The sequence below is a fragment of the Pelobates fuscus genome, chromosome 3, assembly GCF_036172605.1.
Source record: "Pelobates fuscus isolate aPelFus1 chromosome 3, aPelFus1.pri, whole genome shotgun sequence".
Taxonomy (NCBI): Eukaryota; Metazoa; Chordata; class Amphibia; order Anura; family Pelobatidae; genus Pelobates; species Pelobates fuscus.
Genome location: NC_086319.1, coordinates 274,848,371 through 274,869,804, shown reverse-complemented (window position 1 = coordinate 274,869,804; position 21,434 = coordinate 274,848,371). Strand labels below are relative to the sequence as shown.

At 42.9% G+C, this 21,434-nt stretch overlaps 1 protein-coding gene across 1 annotated transcript in view; it reads right to left on the bottom strand.

Annotated features, from left to right (window-relative positions):
- FAM178B (family with sequence similarity 178 member B) overlaps window positions 1–21,434 on the bottom strand; it is a 958,733-nt gene that overhangs the window by 883,999 nt on the left and 53,300 nt on the right. Inside the window, exon 2 of the mRNA XM_063445563.1 lies at window positions 5,628–5,770. Within this exon, the coding sequence (XP_063301633.1) occupies window positions 5,628–5,717 (90 nt within the window). The 5' untranslated portion in view covers window positions 5,718–5,770. The remainder of the gene's footprint in view (window positions 1–5,627; window positions 5,771–21,434) is intronic.

The window sequence follows — 21,434 nt, the reverse complement described above, 5'->3', positions numbered from 1 at the left end:
CTCTGTCCGCATCCAGAGCCCATCACCATACGGTTTTCTTCTTCAGTTGGCTTCCGGATCCCCTCAGCGAAGCAGAGGAGGCATTCCTCCAGGAATGGCCTCTTTCAGGGGCGTATGCTTTTCCATCTTTCTCCATGATTCTCTGGGCATTGCAACGGATCGAGTTTCTGAAGGAGTCGCTTATCCTGATCACGCCACTTTGGAGGAGTCAGCCGTGGTTCCCTCTACTGCTAGAATTATCGTACGAAGACCCACTACTTCTACCTATCTCCAAGTATCTCCTGCGGGATCAAGCGGGGAATCCACATTCGGTATTAGAGGGTCATCAGTTTCTGGGGTTCCTTGGATTTGTCAGGCCTATTGGCAATGGCTAGAGAGTTACTCTGGGACTCTTTGGCGTCTGGCATCAGACGATCATATCTGCACGCCTGGCGATCCTGGCATGGCTGGAGTCTGTAGAGACGTTTGGATCCCATTACGGCCCCTATCACTGCCGTACTGGACTTCCTGGCCGAATTGATTTCTCAGGGTAAGTCATATAGGACTATTAATGTTTTCTTATTGGCTATCTCGACGGCTCATGTGCCTTCTCAAGGTTCTGGCGTTGGTAAGGACACCTCAATCTGCAGACTGTTACGAGGTGTGCGCCTTTTGAGGCGGCCTACTTCTCACTATTCCTCATATTGGGATGTTTCGCTTGTGTTTCACTTCCTTGAGGAATGGCCAGATAATGGGGACTTAGCTCTACGCCAGCTTTCTGCTAAGCTAGCTCTACTGTTATGTCTTGTGTCTTTTCGACACGTTTCTGATGTTTGTGCTTTTGATGTAGAATCTTTCTCCTTTTCTCCAGAGGGGGGTGTCTGTTTCTATTTCACGCAGAACAAAATCTAATTTGTCGTCTGTGTCGTATCCCTACTTTCCAGATAGACCTCGTCTCTATAAGGCGTGTTGTCTACGGACGTATCTGTCCGTGACTTCGGCCTTTTGGCCTTCTGCCCATGGGCAGTTATTGATTTCCTACGTTCGACCGTTTAGGGCGGTTTCTGCACCTACGAATGCTCGTTGGATTCAATGGCTTCTTTCATCGGCTGGCATGGAGAGTTCCTTTGGGGCTCATTCCGTTCGGGATGCTGCAGCTTCAGAAGCTCTAGAAGCCGGTGAATCTCTTGCGGATATTCTCAGCATAGCGGATTGGTCTAGTGAATTGACTTTCCGTACTTTTTTCTTCCATCCGCGATCTCGTGTTTCTTCTGTCTTTATATATGGGCGTTAAATTGCAAATATGACTCCTCCTGCCTTGCATTAAAATTAGGGATTATTCTAGCCTCGGTGAGGAAATAATCTAAATTTTATTATTAAAGCCAGGAGGCGAATATTTCACCCCCCTTGTTTCCCTCCCTAAAATTGCTTTTTTGCTATCGTGTGAATTGGGGGTATTCTTGTATTCTTTTTGATGTATGGTCTCAAGTTTGATTAATATAAACATTTTATGTGCTACGGTTTTGGTTGTCTGTGTGCATTTTTTTCTCATGATGTACTAATGATGTATGGTACTAATTATTTATTCGCTGATGTACTAATGTTTATGGTGTGAAATTCTGCTTTGGCAGTTTACTTTCACAATTAATCTTTTTCCTTATCTGGATTTATTCTGGTTATAACCGTTTCTCATCTAAGTGTGCCTGTTACAGTTTGATTTTTTTGGTCTTCATGCTCTCCTGCTCGACCTCAAAGAAAGAGGAAGTGGGAGGGTCTGCCTAAGTAGTTTTATACTGTTGTTGTTTTGTTCTGATGGGCTGTTCTGAAAAGTTATGTTATCGGTTTCCTTGCTGCTGGAGGTTTTCAGTAAAGAAGGTAAAGCAAATATTCGCCTCCTGTCTTTAATACAATTTAGATTATTCCCTCATCGAGGCTAGAATAATCCTCAATTCCCCGAGCCATCACTAGTGTTCAGCTGTAGGAAAAAAGGCATTGTCTATAGAGTAAAGTCACTGGTGTCACATTCTGTTCCTGGCTGCGGATTATTTCTGACAATGCCTTCTGGTATCCAGTACTATTTTTACAATTCTTGTTTAGTTTTCTTGATTTGTCTGGTTTTCTATTCTATGTCTGGTTTTCTTTATGCAGGGTTTTCTGGGTTGATTCCTGTATTCCCTTCCTGAAATTCCCAGTCTCTTGGATATGTTGATCATCAACAGCTTCTTCTCATCCTCCGCAATATCGGTCTACAAGATATTGCTCTCGCCTGGTGCTCCTCCTACCTCTCCCAGCGCTGTTTCAGTGTTATTTTCTCTGGCTCTGCTTCTTCTCCCCAACTCCTCTCTGTTGGTGTCCCCCAAGGTTCAGTCCTTGGTCCCCTACTGTTCTCCATCTATACTGCCTCCCTTGGTAAACTCATTAGCTCCTTTGGCTTCCAAAATAATTTCTATGCAGATGACATGCAAATCTACCAGTCCTCTCCTGATCTCTCCCCGTCCTCTTGACTAGTGTCTCTGACTGCCTCTCTGCTATTTCTAACTGGATGGCTGCCCACTTCCTTAAACTAAACTTGACCAAAACTGAAATTCTGGTCTTTCCTCCCTCCAGTGTCGTTACTCCTGTGCCTGTCTCCCTCCAAGTCAACGGTGCTACCATCAGCTCCACCACGCAGGCTCGCTGCCTAGGTGTTCTCTTCGACTCCGACCTCTCCTTCAAGCCTCATGTTCAGTCTATCACCAAATCCTGCCGCTTCCATCTCAAAAACATTGCGCGCATCCACCCCTACTTAACGCCAGATGTGACTAAGGTGTTGGTCCATTCCACTGTCCTTTCTCGCCTTGACTACTGTAATCCGCTTCTCATTGGTCTTACGTGCTCCCAACTTGCGCCGTTACAGTCCATAATGAATGCGGCGGTGAGGCTCATCTTCCTGTCTGCCCGCCCCTTCCATGCCTCACCCTTCTGTCAGTCCCTACATTGTCTTCCTATAAAATATAGAGCTCAATTAAAAATTTTGGTTCTTTCTTTCAAATCCCTACATAATGCTACTCCCACCTATCTATCCTCCCTTATACACAAGTATGTCCCGTCTAGGCCCTTACGATCTGCTGAATACTTACGTCTATCTTCTGTCTGTACTCCCACCTCTGATGCTCACCTTCAAGATTTCTCGAGGGCTGCACCGTTCCTGTGGAACTCTTCCCTCCTCCATTAGATGCTCACCCAGTCTCCACTCCTTCAAAAAAATCGTTGAAAACCGACTTCTTCATAAAAGCGTATGAATTAAACTGTTAATAGCTCCCAACTGATTCCTCTTCTGCAACTGTCCCTAGTCTAATACTATCCTTACTTTTTGTGTCATTTTACCCCACTCCCTCATGTAAGCTCATTGAGCAGGGCCCTCAACCACTCTGTTGCTGTGTGTCCAACTTGTCTGGTTACAACTACATGTCTGTTCGTCCACCCATTGTAAAGCGCTGCAGAATGTGATGGCGCTATATAAATAACATAATAATAATAATATGCTTGATTTTTGTTGCCACACCCGTTCCTTTGCCATTAATCCTTATTGTTTTGAAGGCCTTCGATAAGGTGAAGTGGCCGTATCTGTTTTGCCTTCTTACAACATGGGGCTTTCCGGAGAAATACACCAGAGCGATACGAGCCCTATACTCGAGCATACGAGGACAGACCATCATCACGGGTGCACAGTATGCCTCATTCCCCTTATACAACGAAGCAAGACATGGATGCCATTGTCTCTCGTGCTGTTTGCACTCACTGGAGCTGCTGCTCCAGGCGATAAGGCGACATCCACACATAAAAAGGGTAACTATAACGGGCATGCAGTTCAAGGTCTCCGCATATGCGGATGACGTCCTGCTGACCCTTATGGAACCAATACTCTGACAGAGCTCCTAGAACTATATAGTAGAGTATCAGAATACAAGGTAGACAAAATCTATGGCGCTACCGTTCAACCTCTCGGCAAAGGACACTGCACAGATCCACACCAAATTTCACCTGCACATATCCAGAGATACACTCCAATATCTAGAATTACGGCTAACGTTGACCACACACAGCTATATCGATAAATCTATCCACCGCTGTTTAACACCCTGATCTGGTACCTGGAGCGGTTGACGGATAAACCGATCTCATAGATCGGAAGACGGCAAACTGTAAAGATAAACATACTTGGCATTCACCCCGTGAGCAGAAATGTTGGGTAGATATTGAATCACTACTACTGGGAGCAGACCTTCCCCAATTTTTTATATGGGTATCTAAAACCAGCAGGACATTTCTTAAGACAACATGCCGGGCAATACTAAATTCAGTCAGGATATGGGACTTGACCGCCTGCAAGTATCACCTTGGCAAGCTACCTTCCCCTTTGACCTCAGTCCTCCAGAACAGGGCGTTCCCCCCCAGGACTAAACGTACGGGACTTTAAGGGAACTGAACGCATAGGTCTCCAGAGGTACATACACCTGTACGTAGACAGCAAGATAGTTGCTTATGACCGATTAAAAGGGCACCGAAGGGACTGATATCGCTGCTCTATAGTCATATTAGCACAGAATCCAACGAATGGGGGAAACTGCGATACACTGACCAATGGGAGGCTGATCTGGGGGAACAACAGGAGGGGGTAAAGTGGGAGGATATTTGGGAAGCAAGCGCACAATCCTCCATCTGTGTAATGTTCCAAGAGCAAGCGTATAAGACCCTTATCCTGATGAACACCACCCTGGTCAAACAATATCATATGAAGATAAGCCCCACAGATACATGCTGGAGGATGTGCAGGGAGAGAGGGAGTTACATACATGGTGGCAATGCTCCCTGATCTTACAGAGGAACCTCACACTCGACCCCTGGGCCCGCCTTCTTTCAGACCTACCGAGGGTTTCAACAGATATGAACAGAAACTACTTAACATGGTCTATCTGGCTGCCAGACGAGCCTTAGCTCCGAAATGGTTGAGTCCAGAGTTTCCCCCACTGTCTCTAGTTGTAGCCAAAATAAAACATAACTATGTAATGGACAAACGGATGGCACAGGTACGACACACACTCAAAACCTTTTAAAAGGTGTGGAACCTGTCGGAACAATATATGGTCTAGGACGGTAGTGAGGGGTGGAACGAACGACACGTGAGAAACTACACGGGCTGGGAGGGCCCAGTGCCGCGGGTTGGAGAAGCATGGTTAGCGTTTAGAGAGTTCTGGGGAGTCCAGGCACTCCGTCGCCCGGGGTCCCTCGGGGGGTGGCCAGTTAGGGTCACGGCTCACGCCCGCAATGGAGCCCCGACGAGAGGAGGCCGGAGGGAGGAAAAATGCACGCCCCACAGCCTAGATGCATCATTGCATTACATCATACATTATTGTATTTTCTCTCATTTCATGTTTATGTTCTTCTGTTACTATGTTATAAGTCACTAAAATGTAAAACGCTGATGGAATGCATGCAGGTCAAAAGCTATGGTATGAAACGTTCAATGCACTAACAAATTGTCTTATTTTCTGTAAATACATGATATTTTTTCTGTGACCTGACTTCTGCTTAAGCTTCTTTCTTCAAAATGCTGCATATCTATCAGTGCAAAAATAAAGAATAAAAAAAAAAAAATTAAAGGTTACCTTTTCAACATCTTTTCGTTCCACAGGACAACTCGGGCCAGTATTGTTTTTTGTGGGATTATGCCACTGGGACATATTGTCAGCAGACATATCAGTCTGATTGCCACAATTGTCTTTGATTTCATCTTCAATATGTTCTATATCTGAGGAATGAAATAACCAGTCATTTTTAAAAGACATTACAATTTGGTAAATGTGTACGTTAGTGTGACTAAGCAATATATTGTTTGTTTTCTTCAATGTTTTGGATAGTTTTTTTTTTCTTTTGCAACATCCTCTGACTCTGTAGGGTGACCTAACAGATTACTGAAAATAAGCAGGTATGCAAGTTTCCTTTTGTCTACCTTTAGAGTAGAGGCGTCAAAATCCACTTGGCTGTGTAACTCCATAACATTCCCTCTGAGTTCTAAACAACAGTTCCTCTATGAATTTTCCATAAAAAAAAGAGTGGTATCAATATATAGCCTTCAGATTAAAGTAAATAAATAGGTAAGAGATTGAAACACAATATGTGGATCTCTTAGACTAACAAAGAAGGGAAAGGACTTCCACAGAAGAGGTGCAGTCCTGGAGAAGTCTTGAAGGCGAGCATCAGATGTGGGAGTACGGACACAGGATAGGCATAGGTCTTTTGCAGAACACAGGGACCTTGACGGGACATATTTGTGTATTGGAGAGGAAGGTAGGTAGGAGCAGCATTATGTAGGGACTAGTAAGCAAGCACCAGAATCTTAAATTTAGCCCTATATCTAACTGGGAGCCAATGTAGGGACTGACAGACGGACAGGAAAATGAGCCTTGCCACCGCATTCATTATAGATTGCAGCGGTGCAATCTGGGAACACGTAAGAACAGTGAGAAGGGGATTGCAGTAGTCAAGGCAGGAAAGAACAACGGCATGGACCAACTTCTTAGCTGCGTCTGGTGTTAAATAAGGGCGGATGCGAGCAATGTTTTTGAGATGGAAGCTGGACATGAGGGGTGAAGGAGAGGTCGGAGTCAAAGAAAACACCTAGGCAGCGAGCCTGCGAGGTAGAGGTGATGGTAGCACCGTTGACCTGGAGAGAGACAGACACGGGAGTAGCAACACTTCAGGGAAGAAAGACCAGAAGTTACATAGCTGAAAAGAGACTTGCGTCCATCAAGTTCAGCCTTCCTCACATATGTTTTTGCTGTTTATCCAAAAGAAGGCAAAAAACCTAGTCTGAAGCACTTCCAATTTTGCCACAAACTAGGAAAAAATTCCTTCTTGACCACAAAATAGCAGTCAGATGTCTCCTTGGATCAAGCAGCTATTACCCCACTAATTAGAAACTATATCCCTGTATGTTATGTTTTTGCAAGTATTTATCCAATTTCAGTTTAAACATCTGTAATGACTCTGACAAAACCACCTCTTCAGGCAGAGAATTCCATATCCTTATTGCTCTTACTGTAAAAAAAAACCTTGTCTTTGCCTTAGATGAAATCTCCTTTCTTCCAGCCTAAATGTGTGACCTCGTATCCTATGTACAGCCCTGTTTATGAATAGATTTCCAGATAAAGGTTTGTACTGGCCCCGAATATATTTGTATAATGTTATCCTATCCCCTCTCAGGCGCCGTTTTTCCAAACTAAACAGATTTAGTTTTTTTAATTTTTTAAGTTCTGTTTTTGACAGTTTGAGTTTAAGGAAGTGAGCAGCCATCCAGTTGGAAATTGTGGAGAGGCAGTCAGAGGCACAAGTCAATATGGGCGGAGAGAGATCAGGAGAGGATAGGTAGATTTGTGTGTCATCTGCATATAAATGATAATGGAAGCCAAAGGAGCTGATGAGTTTACAAAGGGAGTATAGGTAGAGAACAGTAGGGGACCAAGTACAGAACGCCAACAGAGAGGGGTTGGAGATAAGAAGCAGAGCCAGAGAAATTAACACTGAAAAAGCGCTTGGAGAGGTAGGAGGAGCACCAGGAGAGAGCATCCAATAGACAGAGATTACAGAGAATGAGAAGAAGCTTGTTGATGATCAACAGTTTCAAAGGCAACAGAAAGATGAAGGAGAATTAGGATAGATAGATTTAGCAGTGATTAAATCTATGAATACTTTGATCACAGCTGTTTAAACAGAGTGATGAGCGTGGACTCCAGACTGATGCGGGTCAAGCAGAGAGTTGGATTCGAGGAAGTCTGTCAATCTCGCATACACACTTCTCTCAAGGATCTTGGAGGCAAATGGCAGTAGCGAATGGTGGAACAAGTTGACCTACAATTGAAACTAGATAGGAGCTGGTGTTGGGTTTGCCAAAAGGCCCTTGTAGTAAATAGGGAGTAGTATGTTAGGAATGATATGTCCAACTAGATATTTGGGAAGTATGCAATTTTTGGGTTTATGATCAAATGTTATAACCTGTGGAAAGTTGTGAAAATAATTACTCAAATCAGAATTGTCACAAAAATAGCAGTTACTTGTCACCTCCTTGTTCACTTTCCCAGAAAAATACCACTGTAGCATTTGATGGGGTTAACAAAAATAAAAGCAGCAGAGGTAAATAAGGAACTTACTTTTGAAGCACGTCACCTGATGATGCTTCAGGTATGCTCATGGCATCTATGGAGACATTCTGTATAAACCTATGCATACTAGGCATTTTTTCCAATAGTGCCATATGTGCACATGTACTCTGTGTACAGTATTGCATGGGTCGGGTTATATAATCTATATGACATGCCACTTGTGCAAAGTATTTAAATGAAACTAGTGAACTTTGTTGAAAAAAAAACATAATAACTAGAAGTTAATGTGTAGTTATCAATAAGGTTTAAAAATTATTATTTTTAAATCACTATTGGCAGTGCCTCTTTCACCAAGACTTCTAGGTTAAAGGGGTATTATGGGGTAGAAAGGCCCTCTATGTTTTCTAGGGAACATACTTCACAATAATTATTACAGATGTAGTGGTTGTGGTGCCTGGAGTGCTCTGGCTTGCTCCCAATCAAAATAGTCAAACTTTTTACAAACGGGAAAGTAGTTTAAAAAAAAAAAAAAAAAGTACACCGTGTTTTACCACAACACTACAATAAGATATAACAGTTATGTTGCATAGACTGTTTCTTTAAATCCTATATGATGCCTTGTACAATAATTTCATTATCTATTGGACACAGTAGTTTGTACAGTGTTTACCTGTAACTTTCCCACTATCATTTGTGTTTCCAAACTGAAGAGTAATGCATCCCTCATTCTAAAGAAAATGAAATACATATTAAATTTTAATACTGACTTTTAAAAAGAGAGATTAGTATGCATATTCAAGTGCATGTGTATATATATATATATATATGAAAAACAAAATAAGGTGCTCTGTGTCTTTAAGACTATCTACTATAAACAAATGTTAAGAAGTGTATGTACTTCTTATTTATACAATAAATTCAATTAACCCCTTAAGGACTGAGCCAAATGTACACGTTTGCGCTATATGTCTGTCCAACTGTAATTCACCTCTTTCATATTAAATGCACCCACCCTTATTATATATCATTTTATTCAGGGGAAACAGGGCTTTCATTTAACATCAAATATTTAGCTATGAAACATAACTTAATATGAAAAAAATTGAAGAAAATAAGATTTATTTTTTTTGTTCTACATGACATTTTAAAGGGAAACTCCAGTGCCAGGAAAACGATCCGTTTCCCTGGCACTGGAGGGTCCCTCTCCCTCCCACCCCCCAATCCCCGGTTACTGAAGGGGTGAAAATCCCTTCAGTCACCTACCTGAGGCAGCGGCGATGTCCCTCGCCGCTGTCTCCTGCACCGCGAAGCTCCTCCTGTCCATTGCGTCGGCCGGTGGGCGAGACTGATCCCGCCCACCGGCCGAGGAGACCTAATGCGCATGGGCGGCAATGCCGTGCATGCGCATTATGTCTCCCCATAGGAAAGCATTGAAAAGTTATTTCTATGCTTTCCTATGGGGTTTTGAGCGACGCTGGAGGTCCTCACACAGCGTGAGGACGTCCAGCACAGGTTTCCTGTGCTATGGACCAGGAAGTGACCTCTAGTGGCTGTCTAGTAGACAGCCACTAGAGGTGGAGTTAACCCTGCAAGGTAATTGTTGCAGTTTATGAAAAACTGCAATAATTACACTTGCAGGGTTAAGAGTAGTGGGAGTTGGCACCCAGACCACTCCAATGAGCAGAAGTGGTCTGGGTGCCTGGAGTGTCCCTTTAACTGTCAATGTCATAATACTGTTTGCTTTTACTGTAATAAAATACACATATTTGTATTCAGCAAAGTCTCATTTGTAAAACAGTACTCCCTATGTACAGGTTTTATGGTGTTTTGGGAAGTTACAGGGTCAAATATAGCACATTACATTTGAAATTGAAATTCGCCAGATTGGTTACGTTGCCTTTGAGACTGTATAGTAGCCCAGGAATTAAATTTACACCCATAATGGCATACCATTTGCAATAGTAGACAACCCAAGGTATTGCAAATGGGGTATGTCCAGTCTTTTTTAGTAGCCATTTGGTCACAAACACTGGCCAAAGTTAGCGTTAGTATTTGTTTGTGTGTGAAAAATGCAAAAAACGCCAATTTTGGCCAGTGTTTGTGACTAAGTGGCTACTAAAAAAGACTGGACATACCCCATTTGCAATACCTTGGGTTGTCTACTATTGCAAATGGTATGCCATCATAGGGGTAATTTTTATTCTTGGGCTACCATAGGGTCTCAAAGGCAACGTAACCAATCTGGCGAATTTTAATGTGGAAAAAAATGAAACACAAGCTTTATATTTGACGCTGTAACTTTTGAAAACACCATACAACCTGTACATGAGGGGTACTGTTGTACTCGGGAGACTTCGCTGAACACAAATATTGTGTTTCAAAACAGTAAAAAGTATCACAGCAATAATATCGTCCGTGTAAGTGCTGTTTATGCGTGAAAAATGCAAAAAAAGTCACTTTTACTGGCGGTATCATCGTTGTAATACATTTTACTGTTTTTAAACACTAATATTTGTGTTCAGCGAAGTCTCCTGAGTAAAACAGTACCCTACCCCCCATGTACAGGTTTTATGGTGTCTTGGAAAGTTATAGGGTTAAATATAGTGCTAGCAAATTAAATTCCCTATACTTTCGGCATGGGTTGTCAGCCAGGTCCAGCAAATTGTAATTAAGATACCTAATTATGTAAAAATATTACATAAATATATATGTAGAATTAATATATATACACACACACACACGTATGTGTATATATATATATATATATATATATATATATACACACACATATATAATTTTTTTTAATATTTTTACTTATATATAGGTATATATATATATATGTATATATTTATGTATATAGATATATATTATTTCGTTCTACGTGTATTTTTATATAAATATCACAATACAGTTAGAACGAAATAACACACATCTATATTTTTTAATTATTTTTTTAATTTTATTATTTAATGTATTTACATATTTTTTTATATTATATATATAAATATATATATATATATATATATATATATATTAACCATAATTATATTATATATATATATTAACCATAATTATATATATATATATATATATATATATATATTATATATATATTAACCATAATTATATATATATATATATATATATATATATATATATATATATATATATATATATATATATATATATATATTTAATCAGTATCAGTGTACGTGTAATTTGATTATATATAATTATACATATTAAAAGTAAAATACACCTAGACAGTGTGTGTGTGTATATATATATATATATATATATATATATATATATAATTATTTTTTTACACTTATTTAACTTTATTTTATTTCATTTCCAGCCAGCAGGGGGACTACCAGTGTATTAATGGGAGGGAAGGGGTCAGTATATTAATGGGAGGGAAGGGGCAGTGTATTAATTTGAGGGAAGGAGGGGGCACTATTAATTTGGGGAAGTCATGGGGGCCAATGTATTAAATTGGGAAGGGGGCAGTGTATTTATTTGGGGAAAGGAGGGGGCCAGTGTATTTATTTATTGGAGGGAGGGGGCCAATGTATTAGAGTGGTGGGGGGCAGTGTGTTAAGTTAGGGGTAGGGAGGGCAGTATATTAATGTGGAGTGGGGGCAGTCTATTCAATTAGAGTGGAGGGAGGAGGGGCAGTGTATTAGATTAAAGGGCAATATATTAGATTGGGTGAAGGGGGCAGTGTATGAGTGGAGGGAGGGGGGCAGTTTATTAGAATGAGTCTGCATGGAGGAGCTATACGTTCTCCATGGAGATGCTGACTGGCCGCGTAGCGTTTTGCCACACATGCACACTAGCTTCCCAATGCTTTCCTATTAGAAAGCATTGGATTGGATGAAATCATCAAGTTTGATGATCTCAGCCAAAGAGAAGAACACACTCATAGAACACAAAATAAAAACAAGATAACTTAATTTGTTTTTTACAGCTGTGCAACAGCATGCATTCACCATTTCAGTCCCATTACCAAACATTTCTTAATGTGTCAAGCTAGTTGGACTCAAATGTTGGTTATATGCAAATGCACGTCTCCTTAAAATAAATTTGCTCTTGTTTTTACTTTGAAGCCCTACAAGCGTGAGGATCAGTCCAGTGTCAGTTAGGCAACTTTTTTTTATACTGTACTTTTCAAAATAAACCTAAGTTTCTATGAAAACTGACGCTTTTTTTACGGCCCACATGAACGTAAATCTTGTTTATTTGGCTTGTCTTAGCCTTTAGAGCATATATCGATAAAAAGGCTCTAACAAATGTGAGTTTGACTGTATACGGATTGGTTTGATTTTTTTGGTATTTTGAATTTCATCATATCATATTGCACTATTTGTGCATATCTGCATTTCTCTTACATGTTAACTCCCCAAATATATTTGAAGGGTAAGTAAGATACTTTTTAGAGCTGCACTTTTTTGTTCAGGTGGTGGGGTTTATCAACTAAACAATACGTTTCTAGAGGAATACAAATCTGTATATTCAAACATGCGTCGGTACAATAAGTCAAGATTGAAAAGGTCTCATTTTTGTTAGGTAAGTCGTCTATCAAGTATTCTTAGCAGTAAGAGGTAAGTATGTGTGGAACATACTAAGAAACTGAGAAGTATGTTGTCACTAGAACATATTAACAAAGCTGCGTTCAGCTAATCTACTGAAAGGCTTCAGATGCACAGCATAGTGAACTAAAAGAGTATTGAATATAACATGTGACAAGGAATATACACTCTGGAATGAGTTAAGACCGCATTATAGTTAAGCTATATTGTGTGACAAAGATACATTTCACCTAGAGGACTCTTTCTCAGAGATGCCAGGGTAAGTAATGTCAAGGTCACTGCCAAAAAAAACACTATATCAACGCTGTATCAGTGCAGCAGTTAAAGGAACACTATAGTCACCAGAACAACTACAGCTTATTGAATTTGTTCTGGTAAGTAGAATCATTACCTTTAGGCTTTTTGCTGTAAACACGGTCTTTTCAGACAAGATACAGTGTTTACATTACAGCCTAGTGATAACTTCACTGGCCATTCCTTAGATGGCTGTTAGAGATCCTTCCTGGGTCATGGCTGCCTAAAATGCATTCAGTGTCTCCTCCCTCTGCATGCAGACACTGAACTTTCCTCATTCATTGATTCAATTCATCTCTATGAGGAGGTGCTGATTGGTAGGGGGCGGTGTTTGAATTGTGCTGGCTCTGCCCCTGATCTGCCTCCTTGTCAGTCTCAAACCACCACTTCTGCTGATGTTTTCAGAGGCAAACAGCATGCAGAGCTACAGCTTCAGGCTTGAATACAAGTAAGATTTTGCTATATTTAAGGAGGCATGAGGGGCCCAGGAGGGCTAGACGGTGGTTTTAACACTATAGGGTCAGGAATACATGTTTGTGTTCCTGACCCTATAGTGTTCCTTTAAATACTTGACATATCAGCACATGCCCCGTTTAAGTATTAGCATTAGTAAACACAGTTGATCTAACATAACATAACATTAAATTGAAATTAAAATAAAACAGTGTAAAGCAAGCATGTCAAACTCAAAGTCTAGCACGGGCCACATAAACAAGGTTTAAGTTAATGTGGGCCGCAAAAAAAAAATTAAAAATTTTTTTTCATAGAAATGTAGGATTATTTTGAAAAGTCCAGTATAAAAAAACCCCAGCATCCTCCTCTACTAAACCACAGCACTCCCCTCTACTAAGTCCTAGTCCTCCCCCTCTACTAAATCCCAGCACCCCCCTTTAGCCAACAAGCAGACACCACTTACATTGCCGCTGCCAGTATGCAACTCTGTCCGGCCTCTGGTATACCCCAAATGGTGCTGTGCGCACCTTGTGCCAAATCTGATTCTCCCGCTACTTCTTGAAACCCTTTGAAGGTGGACAGTGGCGTACTAAGGAGGGTGGAGGGGGCGGTCTGCCCCGGGTGCCACCAGGGTGGGGGGTGTCATGACCCTGGTCTGGGGGCTGTGTGAGCTGTGGCAGCACAGTACGCCCCCATGTTAGTTAGGGTGCCGGGCGGCCAGAACAGCTCTCACACGCCAAGAGCAGCTGAACTGGCCGCACGGAGGTAAAGTGGGGGCGGAGCTAACACAAATCGGGGACGGGGCCAAACCGACAGCGGGGCGGGGCTTAATACGGCCCTTACTGGTTACTGCTGCACATAGAGGTGCAGTAAGATGGAATCCCTGCTTCTCCAAAGGCTTCAGGGAAGAACTTCAGGGAATCCACTCCTCCTCCAGCCCACTATCTGTAAGTAAGAGTGTGTATCTGTGTGTGTGTGACTGTGTGTGTGTGACTGTGTTTGTGTGTAAAACTGTCTGCCTGTAACTGTGTGCGCGTGTGTGTGTGTGTGTGTGTGTAACTGCCTGTAACTTGTGTGTGACTGCATGCCTGTAACTTTGTGTCTGTGTGTGTGTGTCTGCCTGTAACTGTGTCTGTGACTCTCTGCCTGTGACTGTATATGCGACTGTCTGCCTGCAACTGTGTGCGTGTAACTGTCTGCCTATAACTGTGTGTGTGTGTGTGTGACTGCATGTGACTATGTATGTGTGACTGTCTGCCTTTGACTGTTTGATGTTGCCTGTAACCGTGTGTGTGTCTATCTGCATAGGCAAAGATCTACCTCACCGGCCCACAGCAGCATGGAGGGAGGCAGGAGAGGACCCGGGGAGCTCTAGCTAGCAGCTCCAACAGGTTCCTCTCGCAAAATCTGAGCATTACGACGGCAACCTGAAGGTGGAGCAAGTCGATGTCATGTCGGAATGTGACGTGGCGTTGCGTGCCTCCAAGCACTCCACTGTCCAGTCGCAGCCAATGCAACACTGACCAACACAGACACACACACTGTCACCGACACACACACTGTCACCGACAGACACACTGTCACCGACAGACAGACACTCACCGACAGACACACACTCACCGACAGACACACACTGATAGAAACACACACACACACACATCACTTTCTTTATTGCTCCCTACCTTTGGGGGCCAATGTGGGGCCTCCCAATGGAGATCTTCTATCTGCTCCTCACTGCTCCCTCGCGTGCAGTTTAGTGATGCCAGGTGCCAGAATATTACATCCTATGCTCCCTTGCTGGCCCTCCTCCCCAGCAAGGTAAATTTTAGCAAAGTAGGCACCTGCAATGTGGGGAAAGTAGGTGCCTACTCTGCTTAAACAACAAGCATGTACTTGCGGCTTGCTGGGCTGCAAAGATGTCCATTGTGGGCCGCATGCGGCCCATGGGCCGCGAGTTTGACATGCTTGGTGTAAAGCAAAACAGTTGTTCAGCAGGTACTAGACTAAGGTATAATGGTGTAATGTGATGCCAGAGATAGAGTCCTGGATTCAGCCAATACCCTGCAGTGGTCGAATAGTGGCCCTCCATGGGAACCTCTGTAGCAGGCTTAATGGTGCTTGTGAGCAGAGGCGTCTGAACGCAATACGGTAATAGCATATACCTTGAAGGGGTCGCAGAGTCCAACCTGCCAGACTCGATGCAATGTGCAAAGCAGAGTGGGGCCTTGATATCCTGCGGTACTCTGAAGTGCTGCACACCACTGTCTTCATGTGAGATCCTGGGAATCGCCAGCACTCCGTTTGGGTTCGTTCAGGAATGTGGTTCATGGTTCGTGATGTGCCAGATAAATTTTTCTTGCCAGACTTTTTACTGGAGCCCGTGTCTTGGGTGGGGCAGCACAGAAGATCACTGGGGTAAATGGTCATGCTGCACCTGTCGAGCAGGAAATCGTTGCTGTTGAGTCAGCTTCTGCCAAAAATCAGCAAAGATTTTGTCAAGCTTGGATATAGAGGAGCACATGGCATCCGCCATTACAGGCAAGGCTCTAGGAAACTCCACCGGCATCGCCACAGTTTGGTGGCATATCAGGTAAGGCCCCCAAGGTCCAAAGGGGGGGAATGAGGTAGGCAGATGTAATTGCTATGCCAGGCTAGTTACAGAAGAGCGGCCGTCCCTCCTGCATCATATCAGCAAGTAGGCCACAGACACTGTAAAGCTGCATGTAGGCAAGATGGGGCTGCATGTTTAGTATAATTATGTTCCCAAGGCATTCCCTAGTCAGGGACACCTGGTTAAATGTATATGGATCAGTTGTAGTCACTGATTATGTCGATTAAGTTGATCTATACAAGAGAGCTGCAGCCCTAAGCTTCCTCAGTGCTTTGCAGGCATGCCCCGCCCCCGTAACAATATTCTTATTATATACATACATACATACATACATACATACACTGCCCAAAAAAATAAAGGGAACACTTAAACAACACAATGTAACTCCAAGTCAATCACACTTCTGTGAAATCAAACTGTCCACTTATGAAGCAACACTGAGTGACAATCAATTTCACATGCTGTTGTGCAAATGGGATAGACAACAGTTGGAAATTATAGGCAATTAGCAAGACACCCCCAATAAAGGAGTGGTTCTGCAGGTGGTGACCACAGACCACTTCTCAGTTCCTATGCTTCCTGGCTGAGGTTTTGGTCACTTTTGAATGCTGGCGGTGCTTTCACTCTAGTGGTAGCATGAGACGGATTCTACAACCCACACAAGTGGCTCAGGTAGTGCAGCTAATCCAGGATGGCACATCAATGCAAGCTGTGGCAGGAAGGTTTGCTGTGTCTGTCAGCGTAGTGTCCAGAGCATGAAGGCGCTACCAGGAGACAGGCCAGTACATCAGGAGACGTGGGGAGTCCGCAGGAGGGCAACAACCCAGCAGCAGGACCGCTACCTCCGCCTTTGTGCAAGGAGGAACAGGAGGAGCACTGCCAGAGCCCTGCAAAATGACCTCCAGCAGGCCACAAATGTGAATGTGTCTGCTCAAATGGTCAGAAACAGACTCCATGAGGGTGGTATGAGGGCCTGACTTCCACGGCTGGGGGTTGTGCTTACAGCTCAACACCGTGCAGGACGTTTGGCATTTGCCAGAGAACACCAAGATTGGCAAATTCTCCACTGGCGCCCTTCACAGATGTAAGCAGGTTTACACTGAGCAGACGTGACAGAGTCTGGAGACGCCGTGGAGAACGTTCTGCTGTCTGCAACATCCTCCAGCATGACCGGTTTGGCAGTGGGTCAGTAATGGTGTGGGGTGGCTTTTCTTTGGGGGGCCACACAGCCCTTCATGTGCTCGCCAGCGGTAGCCTAACTGCCATTAGGTACCGAGATGAGATCCTCAGACCCCTTGTGAAACCATATGCTGGTGCGGTTGGCCCTGGGTTCCTCCTAATGCAAGACAATACTAGACCTCATGTGGCTGGAGTGTGTCAGCAGTTCCTGTAAGATGAAGGCATTGATGCTATGGACTGGCACGCCCGTTCCCCAGACCTAAATCCAATTGAGCACATCATGTCTCGCTCCATCCAACAACGTCACGTTGCACCACAGACTGTCCAGGAGTTGGCAGATGCTTTAGTCCAGGTCTGGGAGGAGATCCCTCAGGAGACCCTGCGCCACCTCATCAGGAGCAAGCACTGGCGCTGTAGGGAGGTCATAATTATACCGGAGAAACTGACGGAAGCCAAGCACAGAGAAGTGGACACAGGTTTCTTCAGGAAGGAAGAGCTCTTTATTCGATTCACCAACGGGACTCAGAGGAACTAATAGGCATGTAGCCCCTCCCATAATCAGTTCAACCTACACATACTCTTATCCATCAACCCAATAATGACTAAATTCCTGTTTGACCACATGGCTTGCCCAGCACAATGGAGGAGGGGAAATACTCGTATATCCTGTATTCCTACACTTGCTCAATACTCTGTTGATTGTATCTCAGCTACGTGCAACCAACCGACCGATACATCAACATATGCAAGTGAACATACCATGTGGCAATCTTGTCCTAGTAAATTTATTTTTACTGAGATTCCACCACATTCCCCCCTTTGATGCTTCTGATATTTCACAATTCCAGATGCATCATTTAACCATAGTTTGCTTACACCTCAGGTTGCTATGAACCAGACCAGACTTTGCGATTTCCTAATGATACGAATCCCTCAACATTCCTCTTCCTGTACTAGTTCTACCTGATTTAGAGCCTCATACCTATATATAGCCATTATCTGTGCAGCAGCCTTTCTCTCTACTATATAATGCTCTGCACAGACCTAACGACCAAAGGAATCAGACATGGTAGGAGAAGGCACAGCATCAAGATTAGCATGACTCCACCTACCAATGCCTTAAGTCCTCCAAACTGCTCATACCAGTTACCAAACCAACTACTTGGATTATACCCTTTCCATACCTGGGTAGGCACATGCGCTAGTTTAACCATATGGCTAGTAAGCTCAGCTATTGCTTGCCCTTCATCATCTATTTGAAGACAACAATTGCTTAGGTTAAACTTCCCACATACACCTCCCTCTACTGCCAATAGGTAATCCAAGGCTAATCTATTTTGGTAAACGGCCGTCCTCATTATAGTATTATGTTTCGCTAGGAGATTGAGCGCTTGCGATGTTTCATTGGTAATTATCTCAACCACTGCCTGTAACCTTATAATACAGTTGAGCATATATATTGGGGTTCTATATCCAAAAGTACCATCCTCTGCCCACGTAGCTGGCCCATAATAATCTATAATACGCTGGGGAGGCCACTCATTATCTTCCCAGGTACCTATCTCTAGAGGTCCCCTTTTCTTTCTATGATTCACATCATATACCTTAACTCCCAAAGTCTCTCCTGTTTCAATAGGCAACAAGAAGGATGGTTTGAGCATACCTAACACACATGCCCCTTCCCAGTCCTGTGGTAACTCCGAATAGGCTTTCTTACCACAGATCCAGTACAAATTTGCTGGGGCTTTCCAACTAGATGTAGCAGATAGGTCAAACCACACATCCTTTAAATTGGTATAACTTGCAAACGGGTTAGGTGGTTCTGAGACATTTGAAGCTGACCACCAAGTTGTATTCTTTGTATCATCATCATAAGCTTTTTGCCCTAGACAAGTCAATTCTCCTAAAGATGTATTAAACATTATTCCTTTCCTTGCTATGCAAACATAACCTATAATGGAGGTCTTTAATCGCCACTCAGATTTACCTCTAACACTCATTTCATAATCGGCTTGAGAAGATATTATTTGTTCAATTGTCTCAGAACCGGAATACATTACCTCCTTTGCTTCCCAGGGCCATTGGTCTCCCATATTAGTACCTCCACACACATAGCAGTTGGTTTCATTAAGACTACCGGCAATACTCTCAGCTAGATCAATAAACAAGTTCTTAGCATTATGGGGGATCTTATTCTCTACACTCATCCTCGTAGAAAGAATGGAAAACCTGATGAGTCTGGGCTGCCACAGTATCGGTCTCTATCCCTATAAATAATATTGTCCCAGGATCCAAACCTGTCCCATATATCTGGAACCCAAATAAGTTTCCAAACCCATCTATAAACTGTTCAGGATTATTAATAAGTAAATGGACTGGGTTACACTCCATAGACTTACAATATAGTTTGGTAGGCAACTTAGTAACAATCATATCCTTATCTACTGTCTGTCCCCAAGTTGACCACCCTACACAAGACCAATATGGACAATAATTATAATTATTATTTGGGCATTTTGGATCTATATACTTGTTCTTACTACTGGGACAAATATACTTGTCATTAGACCCATAAGTTCTTTCCCATTTAAGATCCCCGCATACATTCCACGTTTTTCTACCACTTGATATCGCCTTACATGCATCAAATAGCAGAACACCCGAAGAATGTACGGTTTCTAGTATTGTCTTATTTATTAGGGTCCCCTGTGAGTCTCCATTCCGAAGGGTCAACCAAATTGTACGGGGTTGATACTCTGGACTAAAACACTTAGGTTCTCCTACTCCTAAATGGCATACACTATAATCTATACCTAAGTATCTACACTTATCCTTTACACTCATTGTGAATTCCAAATAAGGGTCTGGGAAATATGATTACCTGTTTTTGTAGTCTTAATGCAAACCTCACAGCCAGGTGTGTTGGTACCTCTACCTTCCTGAATAATTAAAAACACAAATATACACATTATCAAATGCATTTCTCCTGACATCTTTATCCTAATTCTTCGTCCGTGCGATGGCACCTCAGCTTCCAGGCTGTAAGGGCTGCAAGGAATGGAGTCCTTCAAGTCCTCTCTTCCCTTCAAGACACTCTGGCTATGTAACGTGGGTAGGTGGTCAGGTGTTATTATGGCCGTCAAAACACCAACTTGCTGATCTCTTTGTTTACTCTAGAAGTCCCAATATCTCCTCGTCACTCCGACTGAGTTACACGCTTTAACCGGATCTTGCAGGGATTCTCTGGATCTGGTGTAGCTTGCCAAGAATCTACTGCTGCTGGTTTCACCCTGGAGTGATGAATCCACAGAGTCACTTCAGCCACCTTTATAGCTGTAGGGGTAGACAAAAGAACAACATAAGGACCCCTCCACTTTGGCCCCAACGGTACACTGTTCCACTCTTTTATCCATACTTGATCTCCTGGTTGATAACAATGGACAGGTGAATATTCACAGGTAATCTATCTTGTACCCATTTCTGTACCTCCTCCATAGTTTTACCCAACTCTACAACCTGCTGCCGGGTAATTCCTTCTCCCAACTGACCTAAATCCCCCCTTAAGTTACCAAGTACAGGAGGTGGACGCCCATACATGATTTCAAAAGGTGAGAGACCCATCCTTCTGGTAGGTGTACTACAAATGCGTAACAGAGCTATTGGCAAAAGAATATTCCATTTAAGTTGAGTTTCTTGACACATCTTTGCCAATTGGTTCTTAATAGTTCTGTTCATCCTTTCCACTTTCCCAGAACTCTGAGGTCTATATGCCGTATGAAGCTTCCACTTAATACCAAGCATATGAGTCAGTTGTTGTAGGCACTGGTGAACAAAGGCTGGACCATTATCCGATCCTATCGCACAACTTCTCCTGCTTTCTCTGTACGAGTAGGACATGCTTCTACCCAACTTGAGTAGGTACACACAACTACTAGTAGCTAGCGATGTCCGCCGGATTTAGGCATTACCGTATAGTCTGGAAATGAAACAACGGGGGGGAAGGGCTGCGCTAAAAAGTAGTAAAATACAGTGTAAACCAGACCGGATGGTCACAATCTGATAATAATGGAAAACGTAAGTCTCTTACACCAGGTAAAGAAATTATCTTATGGAAAAATATATATATCTTTGAGGAGAGTCTTTGCAAATAAAAAAAGAGTATACAATGAAAAAGTGGTAGTAAAA